General features: G+C 49.5%; 2 protein-coding genes across 4 annotated transcripts; both read right to left on the bottom strand.

Annotated features, from left to right (window-relative positions):
• Positions 1-3,532: 3,532 nt before the first annotated feature.
• On the bottom strand, positions 3,533-14,348 carry ORAI2 (ORAI calcium release-activated calcium modulator 2). Of its 3 annotated transcripts, XM_068656163.1 has the most exons (4): positions 14,189-14,348; positions 13,508-13,633; positions 11,152-11,392; positions 3,533-5,942 (listed from the first exon to the last, which is right to left on the bottom strand). In XM_068656163.1, exons 3-4 carry the CDS (start codon positions 11,380-11,382, stop codon positions 5,397-5,399), a joined length of 777 nt encoding a protein of 258 aa, XP_068512264.1. In that variant the 5' UTR covers positions 11,383-11,392; positions 13,508-13,633; positions 14,189-14,348; the 3' UTR covers positions 3,533-5,396. The 3 variants fall into 3 exon arrangements, with proteins under 3 accessions (XP_068512264.1, XP_068512265.1, XP_068512266.1); XM_068656164.1 differs by lacking the exon at positions 13,508-13,633 and having other exon boundaries at positions 14,189-14,324; XM_068656165.1 differs by lacking the exons at positions 11,152-11,392; positions 13,508-13,633; positions 14,189-14,348 and adding an exon at positions 6,557-7,462.
• Positions 14,349-16,205: 1,857 nt separating this feature from the next.
• On the bottom strand, positions 16,206-24,362 carry PRKRIP1 (PRKR interacting protein 1). The gene is made up of 6 exons (XM_068656167.1): positions 24,167-24,362; positions 23,507-23,585; positions 21,955-22,055; positions 21,100-21,185; positions 19,226-19,293; positions 16,206-16,937 (listed from the first exon to the last, which is right to left on the bottom strand). The coding sequence occupies exons 1-6, from the start codon at positions 24,284-24,286 to the stop codon at positions 16,822-16,824; spliced, it is 570 nt and encodes a 189-aa protein (XP_068512268.1). The 5' UTR covers positions 24,287-24,362; the 3' UTR covers positions 16,206-16,821.

The raw sequence follows: 24,362 nt of genomic DNA on the forward strand, positions 1-24,362 counted from the left end.
GTAAGAAAAAGAGGAACAGGTTTATTACATGGGATTTCAGCGTTCCTGTACAGACATATCCTGTCTTAGAAGTACTTCCTTGGCACAAGGCACAGGTTCCTAATGTACCAGTAGTGCATTCACACTGTAGACTCTGCCCTCTGCCGCAGGCACTGCAGAGAAAGCAGCTCTTCAGCCCAACAGAACGTGTTTACTAGAATTCAGTTTGGTGAATCAGGATGTTATGAACAGTTACATCTATGCTGCTTCACCGCTGCAATAAGCCAGGCTCAGTTTAGCCCAGTATTTAAACAGCTGTGGACAGTGCTACAGAATAATGGCAGGAGGGATCAGTGAGCGCCACTCCCGTGGGCTGCCCTAAACCACAAACCTGCGTCCAGACCTGCTGACGGCGTCACCGAGGCTCTCCAGCAGCAGTTCCAGCATGCCCTCTCTGACAGAAGGCCGTCACTGCAAGGAGACAGTCGTGCAACAGGCAGCCAAGCTCCACCAGAAGAAATCCATCTCAAAATCACGGTTCCTCACATTTTTAGGGCAGGCTGGTGCAATTGGTCCTTTGCTGCCTGCACCCATGGGCTCCACAGCGTGCTCCTGGCTGGAGCCGTGGTGTCCCAGCCTCGGGGCATCGCTGCCAGCGGCTCAGAGGACATTCAGCCAAGCAGGAGGACACGGCTGGCAGCCTGCTGGACCTCGGCACAAAGCCACAAGGAAACCCAGAGCAGCCTTTTGGAGGAAGAACGAGCTCTGAGACCGCATCCTGCCATCACCCTCCTGCCTTTCAGCGCCGAGCCTCCGCAGCAATCTGCTCGTGTGGCAAAACGTGGCAATCAACTATTTCCATTAATGCTTGGCTCTTATTTCCAACGCTCGCTTTCACATTTCTATTGTGCTCCCAGCCTGTTAAAATACTGTCTCTACACATACCTGCTGTTTCATTCTGCCAGCACTGAAAGCAGATGATAGCTTCTGATGAATCAGTGTGCCACAATGAAAAGATAAACAACATTAGTTCATTTTGTGCTCTGCATTTGTTAGCCGGGTTTTTCTGCCTCGTTCAAACTGTACAGAAAGCTGCCTTTCTTGCTAGAAAATTCCAGCTCTGCCTACTCGATATCTTAAGTTTAAAACCTGCACATAATTATCTTCTGAGCCAAAAACCGAGGGCTTTGTCTAGATGGTTTCTGAAGCCCAACACTTAATGTAGTCTCTCCTCAGTCATTGCTACGTCTATCTTTTGACATTTTTCACCCATTAAATTGTCTCTTGGGCATCATCTCAGAGAGATCATAAAGCAATTACAATCTCACTGACTTTGCATTACTAAAACTTTATGCACATTCTCTCCTAAAAAAGCCAGACCTACAGCGTTGTAGAACATTAACGATTGATTTGGATTATCCAATACCACAAAAGTCTGAGAAGAGTATGAAGAGGTTGTAATCGTCATTAACCATCTGTTAAAAATAGTTTTGTCCACTGTGCTCGTGTCATTAACATAAGACAAACTCTAACAGTCTTCATGTTCTAGGAACTGCTATCGCAGCTGTTTATCTTCTTAACCAAGATTAGCACTTGTAAAACGCATGCCAGGAACCAGGCCCTCATTAAAAACAAGTGCATCAGTTTTATATCTACTTACGTGTTTTAAAAGGAGATCGGTAATATCTGTGCGAGCTTTGATAAAAAGAAAAGCACAGATTAACCCAAAGAGGATGCTGGAGGACTTCAGCTGCTTTTCAAATAAAAATTCAGTCTGAAATCAACAAGTAGCATAAAACTTAGCACGTTTACCCAGTTTCACTCAAACGGTAACCGAGATACGTGCGTTGTTCTGTATTAAATATCGCTCATGCAGAGATAAAACAAGGATAGGACATCAGAAAGGCAGAGGTTTGCTCTTTCCTGGCGCTTCACTGAGTCACCATCTTGGTTGAGGCAAGCTCCGAATTACATGCACGGGCACTCACGGGAACTTTTCTAAATTCAGCCACTAAATTATTACTGGGGCCATTTTCTGGTCTCTTCTGCACCACTTTCAAACACCCTGTGAGCAGTCAGAAGGTAAGCAGGCTGCCCCCCTTGTGCTGGGATGCAGATTTCAGGTTGCAGCTCGGGGGGGAGGTTATATGCACGAGCTGGAAGATAACGCAGCTATGAAAGGAGGGAATCCTGAAGGGTTTTTGTTTGTTTATGTAAGGGAAAGAAGAGGAGGGACAGGGCAAAATCCCACGTAAAGCCATGGAAAGGTAGGAGGAGAGCGCGTGGTGTGAGCAGCCAGCCCTGCAGCTGGCCAGGCACCCAGACCCCCAGGCAGAGCCCACGGCCCAGCCACCACTGGCCCCACGGCGAGCTGCCCTCGCCCTCCTGGCACCAGGAACACCAGGCACAGCCCCTGCTGGACCCACACCACCAGCCCTCTACAAATGCCACCAACCCCAGCCAGTGGGCACCCCCGGCTCCCTCCTGCACTCGTGCCCAGTCCTGACCCCTGCTGAGAGGAGAGAGGAGCCCACGCCTGCCTTGCCCAAACAAAATCACCCTTCCAGCAGTGATGATGCCCCAGGAGTGACACCGACACGAAGGCCCAGGGTGCCTGAGGCCAGACACAAGACAGGACACGGTGCTGCCAAAAGAAAGGCATCGCCGTGCTCAGCTGCTGGGAATCCTGCTGTCGGCCACAGGGGCAGCAGCAGGAGCAAGGATTTTCCGGCACCAAAGCATGGAAACTCCAGTCTGGACACGTACGGTGTCCCCACTCCTTCCTGGATTAAATTTGTGTTGCTTGCTGATACCACAGGCGATCCTACTGCAACACAAGTCTGGGCCCAGCAGCAGTGAACGTGTACAAATATTAGAGGAAGAGGCAGGAGAAGCAAGCACTGCTGGTGGAAAGGAGGAACGAGAGGAGCTGCAGCACGAAGCGATGGGGCACCTGGAGAGATCCCAGGCACCAAGGAGCAAAAATACTCCCATGGAAGGGGAGAACTCGGAGCCCGGAGAGATACAAAAAGCAAAGCAGGGAGCAGAGCTGGCCAAGCACATGATTACAATGATTAAAGATCGTTCGCCCACGGGAAACCATCTCAGACTCCCTGCTGGAGCAAGGCGATCCCTCTCCAGTCGCTGCTCGCTGCCTTGAGATTACTTTGAACCCAATCCCACCAAAGCCTCCACTAATTGTACACCAAGCCCGGTCTCTGCTGCATTTCTCCATTTGCTGAAGTTTATTTGCAAAGAAATGGACTTGGCTGCTTCCAGACGAGCCGCACTGCTGTCACAGCACCACGTACACACTGTGAAATTTCAAGCCTTTTTACTACAAAAAAAAAGGCACGACACTTTCCTCCACAACTAATTTCCAGCCCCGTGGGCTCCGCAGCGCACACAGAGCCCCATTCTTCCTGCCGTTAAAGGGAAGCACAAAGCTCAGATAAGGAATTCATCCTGTCTGGCCCGGCTCTGGGCTGACAATAGGAATTCTGTCGGTAGAAGAGCCCACGCGTGTAATGCTTGGCAGAAAACTCAACTCCGATTTCGTTACGTAAACCTTTAATTTTTTATTTTGGTACGAAGAGAAGGAAGAGAGGGCAGGCTCCCGGGGAGATGGGATGAATTTCGTGACCACCCACTTCCTGGAGGACACTCCTCATTTTTTGCATATGTGCATAAGCACAGCCCGGGCGTTTCACACACCAACTATTTCCTTTGCTGCACATCAGCCAATATGGTACACGCCAACTGCGGCAAGAACAACAGATGAAAGGCACAGACACAGCGCTAAGCAACTCGTTCAGCAATGCTCAAACCTGCATGTAAACAAGAGAAATTGGAGTTGGGTTCCCAAGGCCCTCGTCAGAGAGAAACACAGGGATAGTCTCACTGGGATTTGCGTGTGCTCTCCACTCCGGGCAGCTGACATGTAATATGCTGCCATTAGATTTCTCAAACCCCAGTGGAATAAGGGACCAGAGATAAATAGAACATTACAAACATCCGTAACGATTTCGGGAACCTATAGAGCCTGGGAGCCTAACTGCAACGTTGGAGTGCAGAGCAGGAAATCGGCAAAGGAGCAGGGCTGAGGAAATGTGCCTCTTGCAGCCCTGGGAAAGCCTCCCTTGCCCTTAAGAGAGCTGATGACCAAAGCACTTCTCTCCACGAGGTTACCACAAATCATAAAACTATTTTTTTACAGAAGTTTTCCCCCAAAAGGATGCCAGAGCATTCACAAGCTTCCCCTGCTAAGCAAAACAAACGTGCAAGTGTCTTTTTTTTCTGCTGCTGGAAAAGTCAGCTCAAGTGGAAGGTGACAGCTCTTCAGTGGCACCCAGATCTCCAGGATCCAGCTCCAGACTCGCCTGTGCAGCTCCAGGTTCCCCCGGAGGAGCTGCCTGCCTTGGTGCAGGGAGGAGGAAGCATCCCTTTCAGACAGGTGAACGTACAGCTGACAAACACTGATGAAAAACGCAGGACTGGGGCTTGTTCTCTGCATCAAGCCAGGAGAAAGACATTACAACAGCACACAACTGAAGACAACACAGGGACAGATTTCCACAGCCTGCTGTCACTCTTTACCTCCTTGAAACTTTTCTAGTCCTTCAGAATTTTGTCTTGTTAAATTCCCCGTCACTGTTCTGTTTTAGGAATGTCCTTGTTAAAACTGAACCACCTGTAGGCCTTCCCTGGGCACTCCTGCTTCTTATTGGAAAAAAACCCACGATCTCGGCATTCGTTCAATCTAGAGTGACAGATGCTGCTGGAGAAATTACAACAGAACTCAGCCCCCTGCAATTCGAATTTCGACCTCCCCAGACATCAAAACGTAGTAAGGAACAGCAAGAACAGAACATAAAAGCTAAGGCTGGTTCCTTCCTGGTTACGTACTCATGGAACGCTTGCTTTAGAACCGAGGTGATGAACATTTCTGTTGTGCTTTCCTGGAGGTCCTCAGGTTGGAAGCAGGTACCTTCATTAACCAGCACAGCTCTAGAAATAAACTGCCAATTAATTGCTGCTGCACTGACAGCCGGGGAGTTCTGACACGTGAGACAGGTCCCACACACACACACAGCCTTTGTGGACAGCTGATGCAGTTTTACTTTGACAACTCAATGTTGCATTTGTAAAAAAAGAAAAAAAAATGAAAAACATGAAAAAAAAAAAAAGCAGATTTTTGGCTACTTGTACCAACGTAGATCAAGACTTGATCTCGAACTCCACAACAGTGTCTACTTAAGTACAGAAGTGTGTAGGACCAGAGACCCCAGCATCTGAAACAGCACTAGAACCCACAGCTAAATACGGCAGGCAATTAGCATTTACATATTTAAGCCTCGGGACGATCCATCACCGTGTGTCTCACCGACTGGCAGAACGGGCACGTTGCTCTCAGCCCCTCACACCACCTGCATGCCTCTGTCATGCCCGTCTAACTGCACTTTGAGTTTGTGGAGCTCCTCGATCTCCCGGTTGTGGCGCTCCGTTTTGTGCCGCACCAAGGAGCGGTAGAAGTGAATGGTGAAGACGACAAAAATCAGCCCCACGGGGACCATGATGATGGTGGAGACCAGCGCCGCCTGCCAGCCCGCGTGGCCGCTGGGCTTCTGGATGGTGACGGTTTCGTTTTTCTGGATGGAGTCCACGGGCAGGAATTTTATCCAGCACAGAAGCACCACTTCTGCGAGGAAGAGGAGGATCCCCAGCACCGTGGAGAAGCCCCACGCCAGCTCGATGTAGGGATGCATGCGCTCGTGGGGGGATTCGCTGATGGAGTTGAGGTTGTGGATGTTGCTCACTGCCTCCACGTTGGGCAGGATGCAGGTGCTGATGAGAAGAGCGAAGAGATGGACGGCCACCAGCACCGTGGTGCAGGCACTGAAGGCGATCAGCAGCATCTGGGGGTACTTGTACTGCATCTCCAGCTGCACCTCCACCATGGCAACCTGGGGGGAAAAGGAAGAGAAAGCTGTTTGTCAACAGCTGGTTTTCCTCTTTTTAAGGCCTTCCTCCAGGAAAGCACCTTTATTCAGAAGACCACGTTAAGGTCAAGTGCACACTCGAGAGCTTTTTGGAGCAGCCTGGTCCCGGTGGCGATGCGCTTGCCCCACCGCAAGGCTCACGCACGCATTTCCATGCTGCACTTTGCCAAAATACCAGCTCTCTCCTTGCACCACGAGCCATACGAGCTGCCTCAACCCAAGCACACGACAGAAGGAAGCCATTAGACGAGAAGCGTGGCTCGGAGGCAGCTGACAGCCTGCTAGCCCGCCCGCCAGCCACGCTTTCTTCTTCCGCTCACCGCTAGCGGTTGCGGCGCAGGAAGCTTCAGCTTCACCAGTGTAAAAAGCCAAAAAGCAAGCAGCCCGCCTGGCCAGCCGCCAGCAAGGCGACACCACCTCCCAGGGGAAGCACGTGAGCTACTCTATAGTTTAAGTTACTCCACAGTAAAAATAGCTGCCTTCTATTCTCAGAACGCGGCGTGCGTTTTTATTACGCGCATGCCTGGATCCGAGTCACTTACATCCCCAAATTTCTCCCTTGGGGTCTAATAACTTACTGATACGTTCAGCAGAGGTGGACAGCTACAGGCGTGTTAGCAGCTGGGCTCTCGTTTCAGGAAAGGCTCACAGCACACAGGTCTCTGAAGCTGTTTCAAAAGAGCCTCAACTGCACCTTCAGTCGGGTGATGTTTAACAAACAACAAACGCAGGAGAGCGGCGCCCCTCCGGCACCAGAGCTGCAGTCCTGCTATGGGTCCGTAGCTGCTTTAGCACAGGAATTTGTTAAAATACTTCACCTGTCTATGAAGCAAGCCAGCACGTGTGTTGCTGCGTGGTGTCAGCCCCGACACGGCTGCAGGAAGCTTTTGCCAAGGGAAGCTACGAGATAGTGGACAAAAATACCCAACGCTGCCCTCTGGTAACTCTCCAGCATCACTTGGTGCAGCCTGCAAAACCTCTGGTGACCCCAGGCAGCCTGCTGCTCCATTGCACCGTGTGTGTTAGGGGCAGGAGAAGCTGATCGAGGACACCAGCCCCAGCCCAGCACCTCTCAGAGCTGCTCCGGGGAGGGAAAGTTGGCACAAGCGGCTGGATTCCAGGGCGGAGGTGGATTCTGCACAACAGACATCACCGCTTCATCCACGCTTTGTATGAGCAGCCATTTCGGGCTCTGTACGATGATCCGCACCATTCACTGCGGCATTACTTGTTAATTAGCGTTAATTTGATGTTATTAATGTTATTTAGGCACTACAATTAAAGTACGCTCACACTCTCCCTGTTGGTAGCCCTGAGAAGGATTTAAGAGGGTGGAAGCAGCACTGGCACGACTGCTGCCTTACCTGGGTTTATTCTGAGACCATCAGCAGCCTGAAGGAGGGGATCACGGTCAGGCCTGAACACATCTGTCAGCACCAAGAGATAACACGTGCCGGGGGTAGAAAACAGCTTCTACACATCTGGATTTTACACCTACACCAGCTGTAGGTGGTATTAGAGACACCAAAAATACAGTGACAGCTCTTGGATATCCCCAGCCACTTGTTCTGGTGATGCATGTGGGCATGGAATTTAATTTTTTAAAGACTCCTGTCTGCATATCTTGTCAAATAGCGGGGAAAATAACGCAGGACTGGCTTCACCATCTACTGCAAGCAAGGTCCGTCCGAAAACAACACACACAGTGCCTGGCACGTGTTCCCTTTGCAGTTCCCCGGGTATTTCTTGGGACCAGACTTACCTTCTGCTGCACGGCTCTGTACAATCACTGGTACAGCGCCGTGCTCGTCAGTCACCCGCCTCACCAGGGACAGCTGCAGGTATTTTGTGCATTATTGGGTGCTGTAATACCCGGAGACACAGCATTCAGCGAGCTGAATGGGAACCGTACCTGCATGTTCAATTTATAGCTTTATATGAAAGCTGAAAGCCTGGCTGATGTCAACATATCAATTCCTGGTTGTTACCCTCCGCGTGAGCAGCACTTTTCGGCTAATTGGATGTTTCCTCCCAGACTAACCTATTCCCTAGGGCTAGCTTCAGCTGTGCAACGCGATGAATTTTTAACACTGACGGATGGCTCGGTAAGAGGTATTTCGCAGGAAAACATCAACAATCCAGAGGGCAGCAAGGCAGAAAAACAGATCATTTAACCCGAAGGAGCACGGGGAAGGGGAGCGAGCTTTGTCACCTTACCCCACTCGGGCTGTCACGTCATCGCCTGACCGGGATAGGAGAAGGAGGACAAGCTGACATAACCCATTTAAAAATCATTAAGTATGCTGCTTCGCCTGTAAAACTATTAATGTGTCGTGTTTGATACAATTACAGCCCCTTTTATGCTAACCTCTTCCCCAGGGCTTGACTTTGCGAGGCACCGCGCTGAGCAGCCGCCTGTTTCAGCACAGCCTTAAAATTAAAGCCCGGGGGTGGCCCTGCTGAACTCCAAGCTCGCACGTTTGCTGAAGAACCATGTGTTAGGAAGGTTTTTAAGTTAGGTGGAGGTTAAATTCCAGGCAATTGTGTCGGTTTTTTCCTTCGAGATCCCCGCGGCCCAGATTGGCCACAAAGAAGATGCTCATCTTGAGAAATGTGGTCCAGCAGAGATAATGCCAGGGGAGAGGATGACAAACGGCTTCACACAACACACGGTACATTCACACAGATGGTTTGGCAGCCTGTAACAATCGCTCGGGTCTATCTGTTGGATTTTTTTCCCCCTCCTTTTCTAAATCCAATACACACCCTGGAGGAATCGGACAAGCATTGAGAAGACCGGCTAGCAGCGGCAGCTCTTATTTCCATCAGGAAAACAATTAAGGAGATTTCCTAAGCTCCCTCTGAATTTCCTTCACCTGCAGCCTCCCCAGGACGATGCCGGCAGCCACACGGCCCCCTCCAGGCAGGCCTGGCGCTGGGAGGCTCCCCCATCCATCCTGGCCTGCCAGAAATACCGCAGCGAGCATCGCCTACCGAGGACGGCTCGCACGATGCTGCCGCCTGTCCAGAAGGAGCTGGATCAAAGCCACCGCCTGTTGATTAAATCCCCATCAGCTTGGGATCATTTCCAGCCAATATGGAACCGGCTGGAATCGCACACGCTGACAGGGAAGTAAATAAAGCAATAGCCAAGGCCCCTGTGACATTTGTTTACACAGCTAAGTGCACACAGGGCTTCAAGGAAACTATTCCACTCTAAATAACTCTGCTGCTGCCATCAGAGCCAAAGAGATGCTCTTATTAGAGTCTAAACATCCCCATAGTACATGCCTAGCAAATTACCAGCGGAGGAATAACGAGGCAGGGATGGATACGTCACCTTTCACTGGATGGCCCAATGCAGTCAGCTGGGGAAAGGCTTGCTAATAGAAGAGAATCCCTTCCAGAAAATGCCTTATTTTCTGAAATACACCAGTTTTGGATCTACTTACATTAAAGTGGCTGTCTCTAATTCGCAATCCTTCCACCTACTTGATAATTGGCTTTTAAGCTGCTAAGTGCCCGGCAGACAGCACTCCCGGGCACCAGCTCTGGCATGCCCACCGCGGCACGAGCCTCCTCTAAGAACTGATCTGGGAGCACCAAGTACACGAGATAACCTTGGCAGGTAGCTAAGTGCCTCGTAACCAGAAATCAAACGGGTAATTGTGTGTGCTTGCTGGGCCCTTGCAGCAGCTCTGTGTTTTCAGACACAGCCCAGCCCTGCAGGGTCCTGGTGACAGCGGCATCCAGGCAGAGCCACCTGCTCACACGCGATGCATCGGGGCTCACCATGCTACAAAACAGCAATTCAGTGCTCACGTTAAAGGGCACGGTCATGAACAACTCCTGCACCACTCCAGGAACCTCGAGGCATGGGGGGCCAGCACACGAAATGCTTTTTAGAGTAAGAAAGCTTCAGTGGAAAGAGACCTACGGGAGAAGCCAGCACAGGACAGGGAGGCTCCTCCTGCCCTGCTTTGATGAGCATCACATCCACACGGTGAGGAGAGAGGGACCCCAAAGCAACCCAGCTCCCCTGCCCCGCAGGCTGCCCCCCCTCGTCTCCCTGCTCACGCTCCTCCAGCTTCCCTTTGGGTGAGCGGCTTCGTCATCCGAAAGGGAACTCACCACTGCGATGCTCCGGGGGTGGAAAAGCAGGAGTGGGAGCAGCTTAAAGCAAACAAACAAACCAAGCCAGCTACCTGGAAGGCTCCCAAAGCCGGCCTGCCCCCCTGCAGCTCACACACCGCGGGCTGCGGCATCTTCCCACGCGCTGCCCTCCGCGTGGGCGCGCTGAGCGCGCAGACCTGAGCAGCGAGCCCGTTTCCTCAGCAGAAAGCCTCCTGAAACAGGCTGCAGCCCGCGCTGCTGCGAAGGAAGAACCCGAGGGGAGGCAAAGAGGCTGCTGGCATCACAGCCCGACGGCGCTCTGCTAATCCCACGGCTCGGTTCCCAACACCAGACCGTCTCTCTGGGTTGTTTGCACGCTCCCTGACACGGTTTTGACCTATGCAAATAGCTCCCAGATAACAGCCGAGTGCCGCACAGAGCAAAGAAAGGACTGGGGATTATTCCCGATAGACAGTGCTGACAAAAATACACCGGGTTTGGCTCCCTGCAGGCTGCCCAGCCCTCTGACGCCGCGCCGGAGGCTGCGGGGCCTCTCACAACACGATCTCTCCGTTCACGCTATGCAAATTCCTCCCTGGCAGGCTGTGACCCAACCTCCACCTTATTTTAGGCACCGTGACCTGAAAAAAGCACATACAGAAAATAAGATAACAGCCGAGGAGCTCCAGGAGCAGACCAGGTGCAACCTCACGTGAAGGCAGCCAAAGGTGCCCGGCCTCGGGGCCAACGGAGAGCCCAGCAGCACCAGGGCAGTGCTCGGGATTGTCAGCAGGATGGGGACCAGGATTTTTAAAGGTCTGCTTTGGGAGTGCGTGGGTGGATCATTAGGCAGCTCATGTCTGCACGCTGCCTCGAGAGAGCCAGCCTCAAACTTTGCAGCAGCCAAACTGAAGCCCACAGGCAGATGCCTCCTCCTGCTCCTCAGAGAGCAGCAGCACGGCCTGCTTCTCGGCAGGGAGAAAGCACTGCTGATTAACGGGGGATTTTACAGAACCAGAACTTCCCCCATCCCGAAAGCGTGCCCGCAGAACAAACCTACCATCGCAAACCCGGAGAGCAGCGCAGAGGTCCTGCTGGAGGCTTTCAGCTTGGCTCGGCTCAGGTACAGCTTCCTCCAGGACAGAGCCTGCACGGAGTGGTGGTTGGATGTCACCAGCTCCAGGTAGCTGCGGCGCACCCAGTCCCGATAATCCATGCCCTTGGTGCCGGGCTCAGAGCAGCAGGCGGGAGTGGAAGGGTCCACCGGGACGTTTAATTCAGAACTCATCATGGGAAAAGTGCTGGGGAGAAACAAGAGGCACCTTCAAAAGGAGGCAGCGGAGAAAGGACAAGCATCAGCCACTGGAAAAGCTGCTTGAACACGGCTATCCTCGGCCAGCAGACAAACCATGGAGCAAACGGTATCGCACTTATAACACCACCCAGGAAAACGACCATCTGTGTGCTAAAAGTGACCGTGAGAACCAGGCACCACTGCACGAGCAAGCTTGGGAACCGCTCCAGCAGGGGGGCAGGCAGGTTGCACAGCGCCCAACTTTTTAGTTCAAAGCTGGCATCTCAACTCTCCCCTTTAATTCCTCCTCGCTAATTTGTTCTCCATAACACTTTGGAGACAGACTCCCCATCTTATTATTTCCTTGTAATCTGACGGTTTGATTTCCCACCACATCACCCATCACCTCCAAGTGAATCTTGGAGAACCAAGGTGACTCCAGCTGTCCAGGGACTCACTTCTTGCTTTTCCTTCAGAATTCAGGTTTTCCTGTTAAATCACTGCTCGGTTCACACGGGCACAAGGCAGGAAATAGGCCCAGGCCTGAACGCTGTGGGTGGTTAACAAATGATTCCCCCAAGCTCCTGCAGTGGAAAGTCCAATTTCCTAAACTATCCGCGCTCCCCTTATCATCCACATCTGGCCGAGAATCCGATTCCCTTTCTTCCCCTGGCAGCTCTTAGCACATGGAGAGGAAAAGACAATTCCAGGAAGAAAAGCGGGCTGCCTTCCAAGTGCTCCGAGTGTCTTCAGATCCCAGAGATTACACCACGATAGGGGAAGGGCCAGGGGGCTAACACCACCGCTGCTGGCAGGAACAAGCACCAGGTCCCAGCAATTCCCTCCTCGCCCCACCACGTAGCCCTGCTGCTGCCTGGCTCGCTATCTCCGCATCATCTGCAGATACAAAACAGACTTTATGTTTTGAGCGAGGACTTCCCAGCTCTGACAAACATCTGGAATGAGCTAAATCAGTCGTCTGAAGAACAGAAACCCCGATCCTCTGATTAATCCTCATACCCTGGGGTCTGCCGTGACCACGGTGGCACACGAGACCCTGCTGGCTCTAAATACAGCTCCTGGAAGGAGGAGGTGGGAGCCCAGAATCGCACCCGGCGTGGCACTGATTAACCCCAGCACCACACCTCTAGGTCACAAGCACCTTGCTGAGTGCCCAAGAGGAGCCCCCGCCCTGCCCGCATCCCCCCTGCTCCACCCAGCTCTCGGCAAACCAGGGCCATATGGAGACAGCTCATGAATCAGTGTTTGCTGCGAGATTTGAGGAAGCAGCACAGATAAGAGGGCACCAACAGCCCACAGCTCCCAATGGCACGACTGGAAAGGAACAAAGCTGTCCCAGGCACCGTAACCGAGATCAGGCTGCAGCAATGCAAGGCGTAGGATTGCCCGTCCCCCTGGGGAGTTTTATTTCTGTGAACCTTCAGATTTCAGCTCCTCAGACACCGTAAGGACGGCAGCAAGAGCATGAGACTGCTCTTTTCGACAAGGCCAGAATTACAGCCCTGGAGTAGTCCTGGATGGCTCTTGAAAAGCTCAGGAGCAAAGAGCTTCCAAATGATAGCAAAGAAAAAAAGCAAAGGAACTCGCAGAACACACAAACAGAGAGAAAACCTCCCTGCCTGGCCCTTTCCAGAATCACCTACTTATGGCAGAAAACCCCCACTCCCCCGGCCCCCCGGGACGAGCAGAAACATCCTGCGAGCAGCAGAAGCATGAAGCCGTTTCCTGTGATGACATCCTGTGTGAATTCTGCAACGTATAGCGTGGGGAGAGGCTGCTGGCTTTGCCTCCAGCTGGGACGCCGACGGCCTCTACCCTGATGCCGATTTTCCACAAAATGCACAGGAATTTGGTATGCTGGGAACTCCAACCCGGGACAAATTCCATTAAAAAGAAAAAAAAATAAAAAAAAATCCAGAGGTTACAGAGGGAGAGCGCGAGCACCCAATCGCATCCGCGCCTCCCCTTAGAAAAACAAACTGGAAATACCAACGAGGCTGAATTTTGACTCGAGAGCTGCTCCCAAATAAACAACCAACTGGGGAACAAAACCCCCCGGCGCCAGCACAGCCCACGGGGGCTGCACCAGGGCTGCTCTCACCTTGCTGCCCGCGGGCATGGAGGGGCCGGGGGGCGAGACCCAAGGAGAGCAGCTCCAGGCACAGCTCCTGCACAGCACCAGGACTTCTGTGGGGTTTTGTTCTGGGGGCACTGCCCAGCCGGTTATCTGCATGGGGGGAGAGTTATTGGGGATATAGCACACCTCTGCCTTGGTCAGCTCAATGGGGGGGAGAGTTATCGGGGATATAGCACGCTCCTGCCCCAGTTACTTGGACAGGGGGAGGATTATCGGGGAAATATCGTGCTCCTGGCTCTGTTAGGTGAACGGGGGGGGGATTATCACGGATATAGCATGCTCCTGCCCCAGTTAATTGCACAAGGGGGGAGTTATCAGGGAAATACCGTGCTCCTGCCCCGGTTACCTGCACGGGAGGCGAGTTTTTGGGGCAATACCGCGCTCCTGCCTGGGTCAGCTGCAGCAGGGGGGGGCGAGCTATCCGCCTCCCACCCCAGTTCCCCGCCCGGGGGGGCAGTTACCGGCAGACCCCGTGCCCACCCCGTGCCCCTGCCCCACCATCGCGGCAACGCCTCGCACCCGCGGCACCCCCACCCCCAGGCCGGCACCGCCCGGGGCTGCGGAGCCCCCCCCTGGGACCCGGGACCCCCCCCCGGTGAGAATTGGGACCCCCCAGCCCCTGCCCCCCCCCCCCCCCCAGCTCACCGCGGAGCCCCGGGAGCGGAGCCGCCGCCGCCGCCGCCGCGCTGCCAAGGCAACGCCGGCCTCTGCCACGTGACCCGCAGGAAACGGGAGGTGGCGGGAGAGGCGCCACGCCCCGCGACACGTGACCCGCGCCTGATTGGGCGAGGAGGTGGGGTGGGGGCGGGGCCAGCGGGAGGCCACGCCTAACTCGTGGGAAACCACGCCTATCATTCCGTGACCACGCCCACTTCGCTATAACCACGCCCACTTTGCTGTAGCCACGCCCCCTCTGGTGGAAGCCCCGCCCCCCGGCCCCCCTCCGGCCCCGCGCTCCTCTAGAGAAGGATCCAGGGCAAGAGCCTGGCTCCAGCAGGTCCCGCTCCTGGGCTGCTTAAAGCCCTCGCGTTATTGCTGCTTTTTGGGTGCTATATTTGGAATAGGAAGCAATCGTAAAATTGTTCCTCTTCTTTTTACTACATTTCCTCATTTTGCTCCACGGACAGCTCTCCCCGTTCCGAGGTCACACGGCGTTCACACGTTGGCGTAACGAGGCAGCATCCTTCAAACCACTCAGTCGGCTGCGTTTGTGTATTCTGGAAGACACAACACCAACAACCACGACGCGGCACAGCAGCTTCAGAATTCACACGCACCACGTACAGATCCTGCTGCTAAATTCAGCCACGGCAGCAGAGGAGACCGTCAGGCAGCTACCACCTTCAGCAACACATTTCTTTGCTTTTTAGGGATTTCACACACAAACCAAGCGCTCCTCGTAAACACAGTGGATGAATAATTCAGCACGGGTACCGTGACATCCTGAGGAGCCGGAGTAAGGCCATACAACCTGAATTCATTTCGTTTACCAAGGCCAGCTCAAGTCCATCTTCTTCCCAGCCGAGAGAAGTGTGTCCTCGTGCAGCACATCTGCTCCTTTTCATGCAAAACAGCCCTTATTTGTTCAGCTCAAAAGCCCGACAAGCTCAGAGGCAGAACAGTCTTTGTTTATTTGCGAGACTCTCACTTCCTCTCCGTCCACAAAAGCCAAGAAACATCACAATGTTTTTACGGCTTGTCCTACGACACAGATGTATCAACAGGGCTCACCTACCCGAAGGGGGATTCAAGTGAAACGGTTCTTGTAACTCATTTCTCTCCACAGAGCAACTGACAACTGCAGAACATCCATTCTGTACCTTAAGCACCAGGGAATGAAATATTCACAGCTTATTCTGAAGCACGCGCCTCTACAGAGATTTCACACACATTTCCATGCAGATCTCCAACCAGGGTGCTGGTGGGGAAATACATCTTGAATCTCACAAGTTATGCAGCTCTGAAGTCCCCGGGGAGGTACGAGGGACCCAAACACAAACATCACTTGCACTTGATCACATCTGCTTCCCCACCGAGAAGCCGATTCATAAAGCCAGCTCAGACAAAACGTCTGAGTTCTGGCAGCACTGTTCAAAGACTAAATCCAGCAAGAGATTCTCCCTTTTCATTGTTTTTGCTTTAAATTATTTGGCATTAACTAGAGCTTGAGAAGTAGCACCGCATTCTGGGTGCCGAGGTCTTGGGATGAGCACATCTGAAAGATGGCAGACCCTTCTAGCTCAAGATACACCGAAAAGACAAGAACCTAAATTACAAATAAAACCACCACTGCATACGCTTTTCATTTAGGCATCAACAAATAAATATGTATGTGAATTTTGTGATTCTTACCAGGGAAACCAAAGCTCAAAGCAGAGGGCTCAAGCAGAGGGAATGCCAGGCGTCACTACATGAAGTTTAGCACAAGCACAGCGATTCCATTCCAAGCCTTTCTGCCACAGGATTTGGAAGCTTTACACATAATCTTTTGGAAAACTTTGATTTGTTCCAAGCAAAAAGCAAAAAGCATATGAAATGTGGCTAACCTCTTGCTGTATTTTCACATGTGTCACGTAACTAGGTCTTTCTGTTCCTTCCTGCAACACTGCAAGCACCTCTTCATTTTACTGAAATCCTCTTCAAATAAAAGAAGACAGAACAATCTGACACATCCCTTTTATTAATTTAAAAAACACGGAAGAAAAGTAATAGGGAAATTTTAGCAATAAAAAAGGGATCCTGCTTAAAAATCTATACAACTTGTCTAGCAACATAAACTGATTTCTTTGGGTTAGAGATGACCCCATACAAACCCCCAAATTCAGAACACTCACAGTGCAAGACAGTCTGGCTACAGACCACTTTTCTATTTCAGGTTAAATTCTGCCCTTAGATTCAGGTATCTGATTGCTACCAGCTTTGACAAGAGTAGATTACGTAGCCCTCACAGTAATATTTTCCTTAAATAGTAATGGAGATGTTTTAGCTTTCAGAAAAACACTCTGGGCCATGTCAGAACGAACTCCAGGGTCACAGAGACTTACAGCTGACTCTTTAGAGCAAACAGAGCAGACTGCACAGCAGTTATACAAGCAATTAAGGAAAAAATCTCTTATTTGGCATTTCTCTATCAATATCTCTTGGGCCTGCGACGTGAAGGTCATTCACCGTTAAGCAGATAGAACGTACGCCAATGGGTTCCGCTTGGCCGCGATGAAAGGCTTCATGCTCCCGGATGTAAAGCAATGAACAGTGTTTCCAGCTCTCCCTGAGAGGCCTCATCCTCTTCCCATCACAAAACTTGGCTCTTCGGCATCATCTTCCTTCTCTTCCTCCTCCTTGCTATCCTCTTCATCATCCTCGCTGCTAGCTCGCTCTTGAGATTGATCAGATTCTAAAGACAGAAACCGGATGAATCAATAACATATTCCCGTGTGTCTTTCTCGTTAAATATTTCACAATAAAATAGTCTCAGGTGCTCAGCAAACAGCTATTAGATCACACTAATTAGTATGAATGGGTAACATGTCCCATGTGCCTTCCACATTACAGATCTCACAACAAAGTAGTCCCAGACACTAAGGAAACGTGTTAGGATTTAGTAATTCTGCTGAGTGATGTAGAGCCCTGAATATCAAATTCTCCCTCGGAGAAACATTCCCTCGCCTGCACCACTCAGGCTGCATTACCACGGTGCCAAGACATCATTAAACAACTCCACCTCCTATTGAACGCTATTTCAATCAGAGGTAGTCAACTGCAGAAGCGATAGGTTATCTCCTTCCCAATCTCACCTCTGCATGTCGGCATGAACTTTCAAGTATCACAGAGTACAGTCAAAGAATGCAAACACCGGGAAGCCGCCTGCCAGGCTCTGCATATTTCAATGCCTGTCCAATTTTACAGAAACTCCATAGGGTGCCAAGACCTTTTACGGGCTGTTCAGTTTATTAACAAACACAGGAACCCTTTAAGGTCGGTGCCAGATTAACTAGGATCATAGAAAACTCACGCTGCCTGCTAAATGGCCAGAAGAGAAAACAGCTACTAGAAATTAAATAATGGGTATGGAAATGGCAAGAAGTGGGACCTAGATCTAGCAGCCTTCCTTCTGCTCCACGTAGCTCTTGCACTGTATCTCAGACCAAGTCACACTGGGCTCAGGCTCTGACCAGTTACACTTCGCATTTAGGATTAGCTGTCTGATGCCACCACGTGGTGAAGTTAGATATTGGCAGTTTAGATTAGGCGACTATCAAATTTAGCACCAACCTTTATTCTGAAGATTTTTACTAAGTAAAGATGGAAGATGGCAACTCACAAGCTCTATCTATCCATTCATTAAAATAAAATAATAAACGCTTGCCTACCAGGCCCAACAAATACAGTTCCATTACTTTGTAAAGAACTCTCAGACCTCAACCCAAGGCAAACCAAACTAGAAAAAGACAAGTCTGTTCTCAGTAGCCTAAAGATAGCTGTAAGTGCTTCCTAGCTCCACCAATTTATGTATTTAATATTTTTTAGATAAAGAAACAAAAACTGCAAAAAGCTAAGGACTGTTCTAAAGACAGGAGTTTGAATCCTGGCTTCCAGATGACTTGTTTGTGCCAAACAAAAACATTCCAGCCCAACAACTTGCACACAGCAGTCCCAGACCACAGTGCCAGTCCCTGCCCAGCTCTCCTCTCTCCCAGCCACACTCTGAACGGATGGACAATTCTGTTCTGCTAAGCCTCACACTTACATTCTCCTCCCAGTCACAGTTCATGACCAAGTAGCTTTTAAAAACAAAACAAAAAGCACTCTGCTACACTCACTTGCTGTCACGAGTATAATTTACCTGCTGATTAATTTACCCTCCCATGTTTACACGGAAGGCTGGCAATAGTTCAGCTGAAATAGATCCAACTTCGAAAAGCAAAGCAGAAAGAAGGCAGAACTGTCAGACAAATTAATGTTCGAGCAGAATTTATTGGGAGCTGTGTTAACTCCAAGACTTACTGCAGAGGCAGTGTGCTAATCCATAAAGCACAACTATTTGAAAAAGTGAGATATAATATACTCACTGAAAGGAAGCAATGAGTGTTCAAAAATTTGAACAAACATTTATACTGGCAGCGCAGAACGTTCATTTCCAAGACTATGGGAGAACAGCAGCAGTGTGATTTTTCATGTTTATTTCTATGTGAAATGAAATAGTTGTGTACAACAGATGACACCACGGTGTCTCAATTTCTTGCACACAAAATCATAACTTAGTTTCTTGCCGTTGAAGTTGTGCATTTTCCCTCATTTTCCCATATGCATTTAAAAATATTTCAGAACAGCCCTTAACAATACCGCCTTTTTTAGTGCATGTTCTAAATTCGCAGCTTGTCAGAATAGCTGGGGTAAAACACCCACTATCAATGAAATCAGACTCCAGCATTCGTTGTCCAAAATATTCCCTAATAAGGGGAAAATATTCATAAATAGAGATGTTATTTGTAATATTAAATCTCAACCTAGAGAGTTTTCAAAGAGTACTTTTGAAATATTAACAAAAATATCAAGCTTGATACTCAGTCTTCCCACCCACCTTTCAAGAATGCTTCGGACAGGGGGTGGAAAAAAACCTTCTAAGGCTTCAATTAGGGAACAGAACCGAGTCTTGAGAAAAGAAAACCAACTCCTACTGACCTTTTTCCTGTTTCTTTTGTTCAAGTTTATTCTTCTTAGCTTGCAGTTTCTTCTCTTTCAACTTCTGGCTGAAAAGCAACGAAAAAAAGACTCATGAAAATTTAATATTGTAAAGCTTCTGCACATTGTAATCATATACTGATTAAGGACTTATTACAGACATCTTGGAAAAAGACTTCAGAGGAGAAGTTCAATTCAACTTTGGCCTCAAGTAAAAATTCAGTCAGAGCGAAGTTAGATCAACAGAAATATTTCTGTTGGTTTTAGTTCTATGGAATTTTTTTTTTGAAGTCTATTCCCTGATGCCACTACAGCCAAAACTATATGATACACGAGAACATCCAAGAACACAAGAAAGAAATGAAGATGCCCCCACATTTTAGCTACCTAACCTAATATAAACACAGAAAATGGTATCAAAACCCCAGACTGCTATAATTCAACAACAACAAAAAAAAAGACAGTAATACATGCTTTAACTGAAACAAACAAACATTCTTTGATCTTCATCTTTGGCTATGCTTAATCATTACATTGAGCCCTGTAAGTAAACATGGGGGTTAAGAAGGGATTTCAGTTCTGTTTGCTTAGCCAAGGTAACAGGCAGTCTAATGAAAGACTCTGGGCAAAGCAATTTGGGATTCATGTTCCTCTCACAACGCAGTAAGTGGGTTCTCTAGAAAGAGCCAGGTACCGTACCTGTGAACTCGGGACAGAAGAGATTGAGTGAGATTAAATTAGAGGGCTGCTACAGGGCACAGTTGCTTGATACCTACACTGTTAGAGTACTCTGCAGAAGAACGGAGAAAGGAGGTGTTTAAGTGTTCAGGCAGCACTTGCTGTTTGAACAGTTGTTCTCCTTCTCAGCCAGGGAAAAGGCAGCAGGCCAGATCTGACTTGCTGGCCATCTGTTGGACCACACCACAGCTAAAGTAAAATGGCACCAATGTTGGTGTTGTGAGCATTTCTGTTAATATGCCAGTGAGTCACTTTGCACAGGCCTTTCAGCAGCAACTCTCAGCTACACAACTCAAAATGCAAAATGCTCAAAGAGACAAAAGAGAAGCTGCTCAGGGTCAGACCCTCTGAAAGAGGCAAGCCATGATATCCTGCAATTTCTGAAAGGTGTGACGGCACAGACTGTGGAATTTAAATTTTTACATCACCACATCAACAATTCTCAGACCATTTACTGAGAGCACCAATCTTGTAACTGTTTTACTTTGTCTAAAACTTAAGAAAAGGAAGGATTCCATATTTCTTATTTTTTCCCCTCTAACTTAGTAGACTTAACCTACCAGATTTACCTCTGAGGTAGGTAGAAGCAGCTACTCATTTTAACAACACTGCACTCATAAACATATTTACTGCACTCATTCCCATATTTACTGACTGAACTGGGCTAGTCACACGGTGTACAGAGGACAGCATCATGCCCCATCACGCTCTGCTGCTCCAAACCCACATACACACCCATTAAGCAGCACCCATTTTTGCACTTAAGCTGCTCGATGTCAGCTGTTACAGACATTTATTTAAGCCAGACGTACATACAGACCTTTTCTGACATCGTTAAAACAAACATGCAGCACGGCGTGTTGCAGTCAACACAAGTGTCAGCAAAAGCTGCTCAGCCAAAGTTATCCTGCTAGCTGTGGCACTGAAAATAAACCACGCCAGCAAAGCCTGTCAAGTTTACAACTGCCTTTAGAAACCAAACAATGACATCTACAAAATTAATTTCCACAGCCAGAGTTTTTGTCTGATAGACATAGAAATAGAGTGAGAGTATTTATCCGAAGTACGTAGCTACAGATGAGGCACAGGGCAGGAGGTTTTCCATGTCAAGCCTCCTGGGAACAATCTGCCCTTACCGCTTCCTTCTGCGTTTTGCTGTTTGTTCTTCTGCAATCATCTTATTCCTCTCCAGTTTCTTCTGGAATTCCTCATCTAGTCTTTGCTGTAATTGATCACATGTTATACTTCGGTCACAACCTAAATTAAAATACTTCTTTTCAAAATCATGTCCTTTTAGGGAGAAGTCTTTTCGCAAAATACAGAAGGGAGCTTTGCCAGCTTTTATCTGGCTTTCTCTTTATACGAAAGCCGTAATCCTAGGACTTCTGTACAGACAGCATTTTTAACCTGCAGCCTGAGCCAACCAATGAAGGCTTCAGAGGGAGGAATCCTCACCAAAACAGATAAGCAACACTGGGCTTTTGCCCTAAAGAACGTGCCAAAAAAAACAAGAGGATAATTTGAGACAAACATTAACATATGAATCAAAGGACTCATCTTGGCCAACAGAGTATAATCTCTTTGGAGGAATCGATCCTCTACCTGACCAAGACTTAAAAGAAAGCCTGATTCTGTGCACACGTACTTGCTTTGATGCTGTCTGTGCAAGACAGTGAAAGTAGGGATTTCCTTTCATTTTTAGACATTTTTAAAAGTTTTTAAAACATTTACAATCCAACATGAGAACACAAACATTCATATGCTGTTTTACTGTGTGCTAGGACCCCCACTAAACAGAGGGAAGATGGAGCAAGTCTGACACAAAACACCACATGTTTCAGTGCTGACAAAAACACCACATATCACGTATTCCTGCACTGTTTTGCACTGATGGTGGTTTAGAATTTAATTGTTTGCACATGATTTTACAAGAAAAAAATGCAGTGAATACAAAATAGTCACGGGAAAAATATAAAGAGCGTCCTACTGACCTTCTCAGCCATGGCATCCATGAAATCTTGCCTCTGGTACTCTCGGCGACGAAGATGCCGGTACACATGAAACTCCCCGCTGCCAGCTCCAGCACTGGAACCTACAATAAAAATGGGTCAATCTGCTAGAAGATAAAATATACCAGAAATATACCAGATGTTCACGTATGGCTATCGCTAGATGCTGAGGGGCAGAACATACAAAAGGGCACTGTAAAATGAAAATCTACACACACAGTGTGTCTCTATTTTATGTAAGATCCAATCGCTCACAATCAAAAGCCAAACTGAGCTGCAAAACCATACACTCATGGTTCATTGCAGTTTCTGTTGATCAAGGCAAATAGCAAAACATCCTATCTTCCCCCACAGAGAATCCAGTCTTAGCCAGACACCAAGGCAGTAAAAGAACTAGAGATCAAACGTGCACACCGTGGTCTTCTAGACAGAGGTGAACTGAAACATCCTACTAACGTTGCTTCTGCTTTTCAGCATCTCATACCAAAAACATGAAGGTCAACAGAAAGGTGATAAACCCCATCATGTTACAGTTTCCCATACAAGACAGATACCACTGACAAATTTTATCCGTTTCTTCACAAACAAAATCCCTGTAGCTCTCTCTTCTTGGCATCAATCTGCATGTTAAAAGCCTCACAGGAGCTTTCAACATTGCACTCCCGTCTATCTCTCTGTCTCCCGAGCTATTTCTCAATGCAAAGCACACAAAAACATGCTCAAAAGAAGTCACCTAGTAACTGAAACGTGGCAGCTGGGGCTGCAATAGGGGCGCTCTTGATACCAACAGAATCCCAGCAAGTCGAGTGCTCCCAGAAAAACAAAACAGTCCAACTGAAGCACACAGAAAAGCTATTTGGAAAAGCCATGAGAGAATTACAGTAAGTACAACAGTTTATTCTAAGGTGTATAAAACCTTTAGTCCTAGATCAATTATTCTGAAACAAGAACAAGTCAGACTCTGGAAAGGATCAATAATAAGGACAAAAGTTCCAAAGAAAGACATAACTTCCATATGCAGATAGAGTTTACACCACAAATACCAAATCTAATCCCTCCAGATAAAAGCGAAGTATACACAGAATACTTGTGCTGGGTTCCTTGCACAGCTGTCAGCTCCCTTCCCGACCACACACAATCACATCCACTGCACGTCTGTTTCTCACTGCCTGAGATTCAGACTCAAAGCAATCAAACGAGGGATTTCATACTTAGAAGTTTTCAGAGCACTCTCACATCTGTGGGAAAGGCAGATTTACGTAGGCCTTGTCATCAGTACAGCAACAGATTATTTCTTCACACACAGCCCGTGTGCTGGAGCACCAGAGGTGTTGTTCACTTCGTGTTCTGACAACCAGCAGTAAAGCAAAACCCACAAACCAAGCTTGAAAAAGCAACTCGAAAAGCACATTTTATACCTCTTTTCTCTAGCAAAACGAGCAACAACAAACAATCACCTCTGGCCTTTTCAGTTAAACAGTTCCTAAGCTTAATGTGGACGATCCTACAGCTATCTGAAGAATTGCATCTTTACCCATCACGTCTCTAACAAACTCCGGGGGAGGTCGCGGCGCCCATTCGTTCAGTTTCTCAGGAATCGGCACGGTCTTCTCCTGTGAGAACAAACCAAGCAGTTATCAGTATCCTCTAGGAGCAAAGTCTGCAATTTTAGGACGCCGTTGAAGGGTGGTACACGCACAACAGCCTCTTCCACCAGCCGGCAGAGCCCAGAAGGAGCACGTTTGTGGAAATCTTTATGCACAGGGAGGAGGCAGAAAAGGGGAATTGTGAGGTAGCCTCTGCTTCCCTCAAATTCAGGCCTGCGGGTCAACAAACCTGCAAAATGGGAGGATTTGGGAGTGTCTGCGCTTCTTTTTAGCACGGAAAGTAGAGGGAAAAAAAAGGCTGGTGGGAACTGAATACAGCACCAGGAGCCTGGGGACAGCTGACGGGCGCTCCTGCACCTCCCCTGCCACATCTCCAGGGGACAGAGAAGCCAGGGGGCAAGGTCAGTGGGAGAACCACCTCCGTGCTGCCCCCTCAGCCAGCCCCCAGGCAGGGAGGGCGAGACCCCGTCCCCAACACCTCACCTCAGCACCGGGACCCCCCCCCCCCGCTACGGGCACCCACAAAAAAAAACGGCGGTGACCGAGCCCCCTTCCCCCCTCCCGGACAACCAAGGGGGTCCCCTCACCGGGTTCCTCATCAGCCTCTCGAGGCGGAGGCGCTGCTCCTCAGCGGCGCTGCGGGGGATGACGAGCGGCTGCGGCTCCTTGCGGGGCCTGGGCGGCCGTGGGGCCGAGGGCGCCGCCATTTTGCCTCCCGTCCCCGCCGCGCCCCGCCCGCCTCCGGCCGTCACCGAACGCGACCGCGCCGGGGCTGCAGCGGCG

The sequence above is a fragment of the Anas acuta genome, chromosome 19 (assembly GCF_963932015.1).
Source record: "Anas acuta chromosome 19, bAnaAcu1.1, whole genome shotgun sequence".
In the NCBI taxonomy this organism is placed as follows: Eukaryota; Metazoa; Chordata; class Aves; order Anseriformes; family Anatidae; genus Anas; species Anas acuta.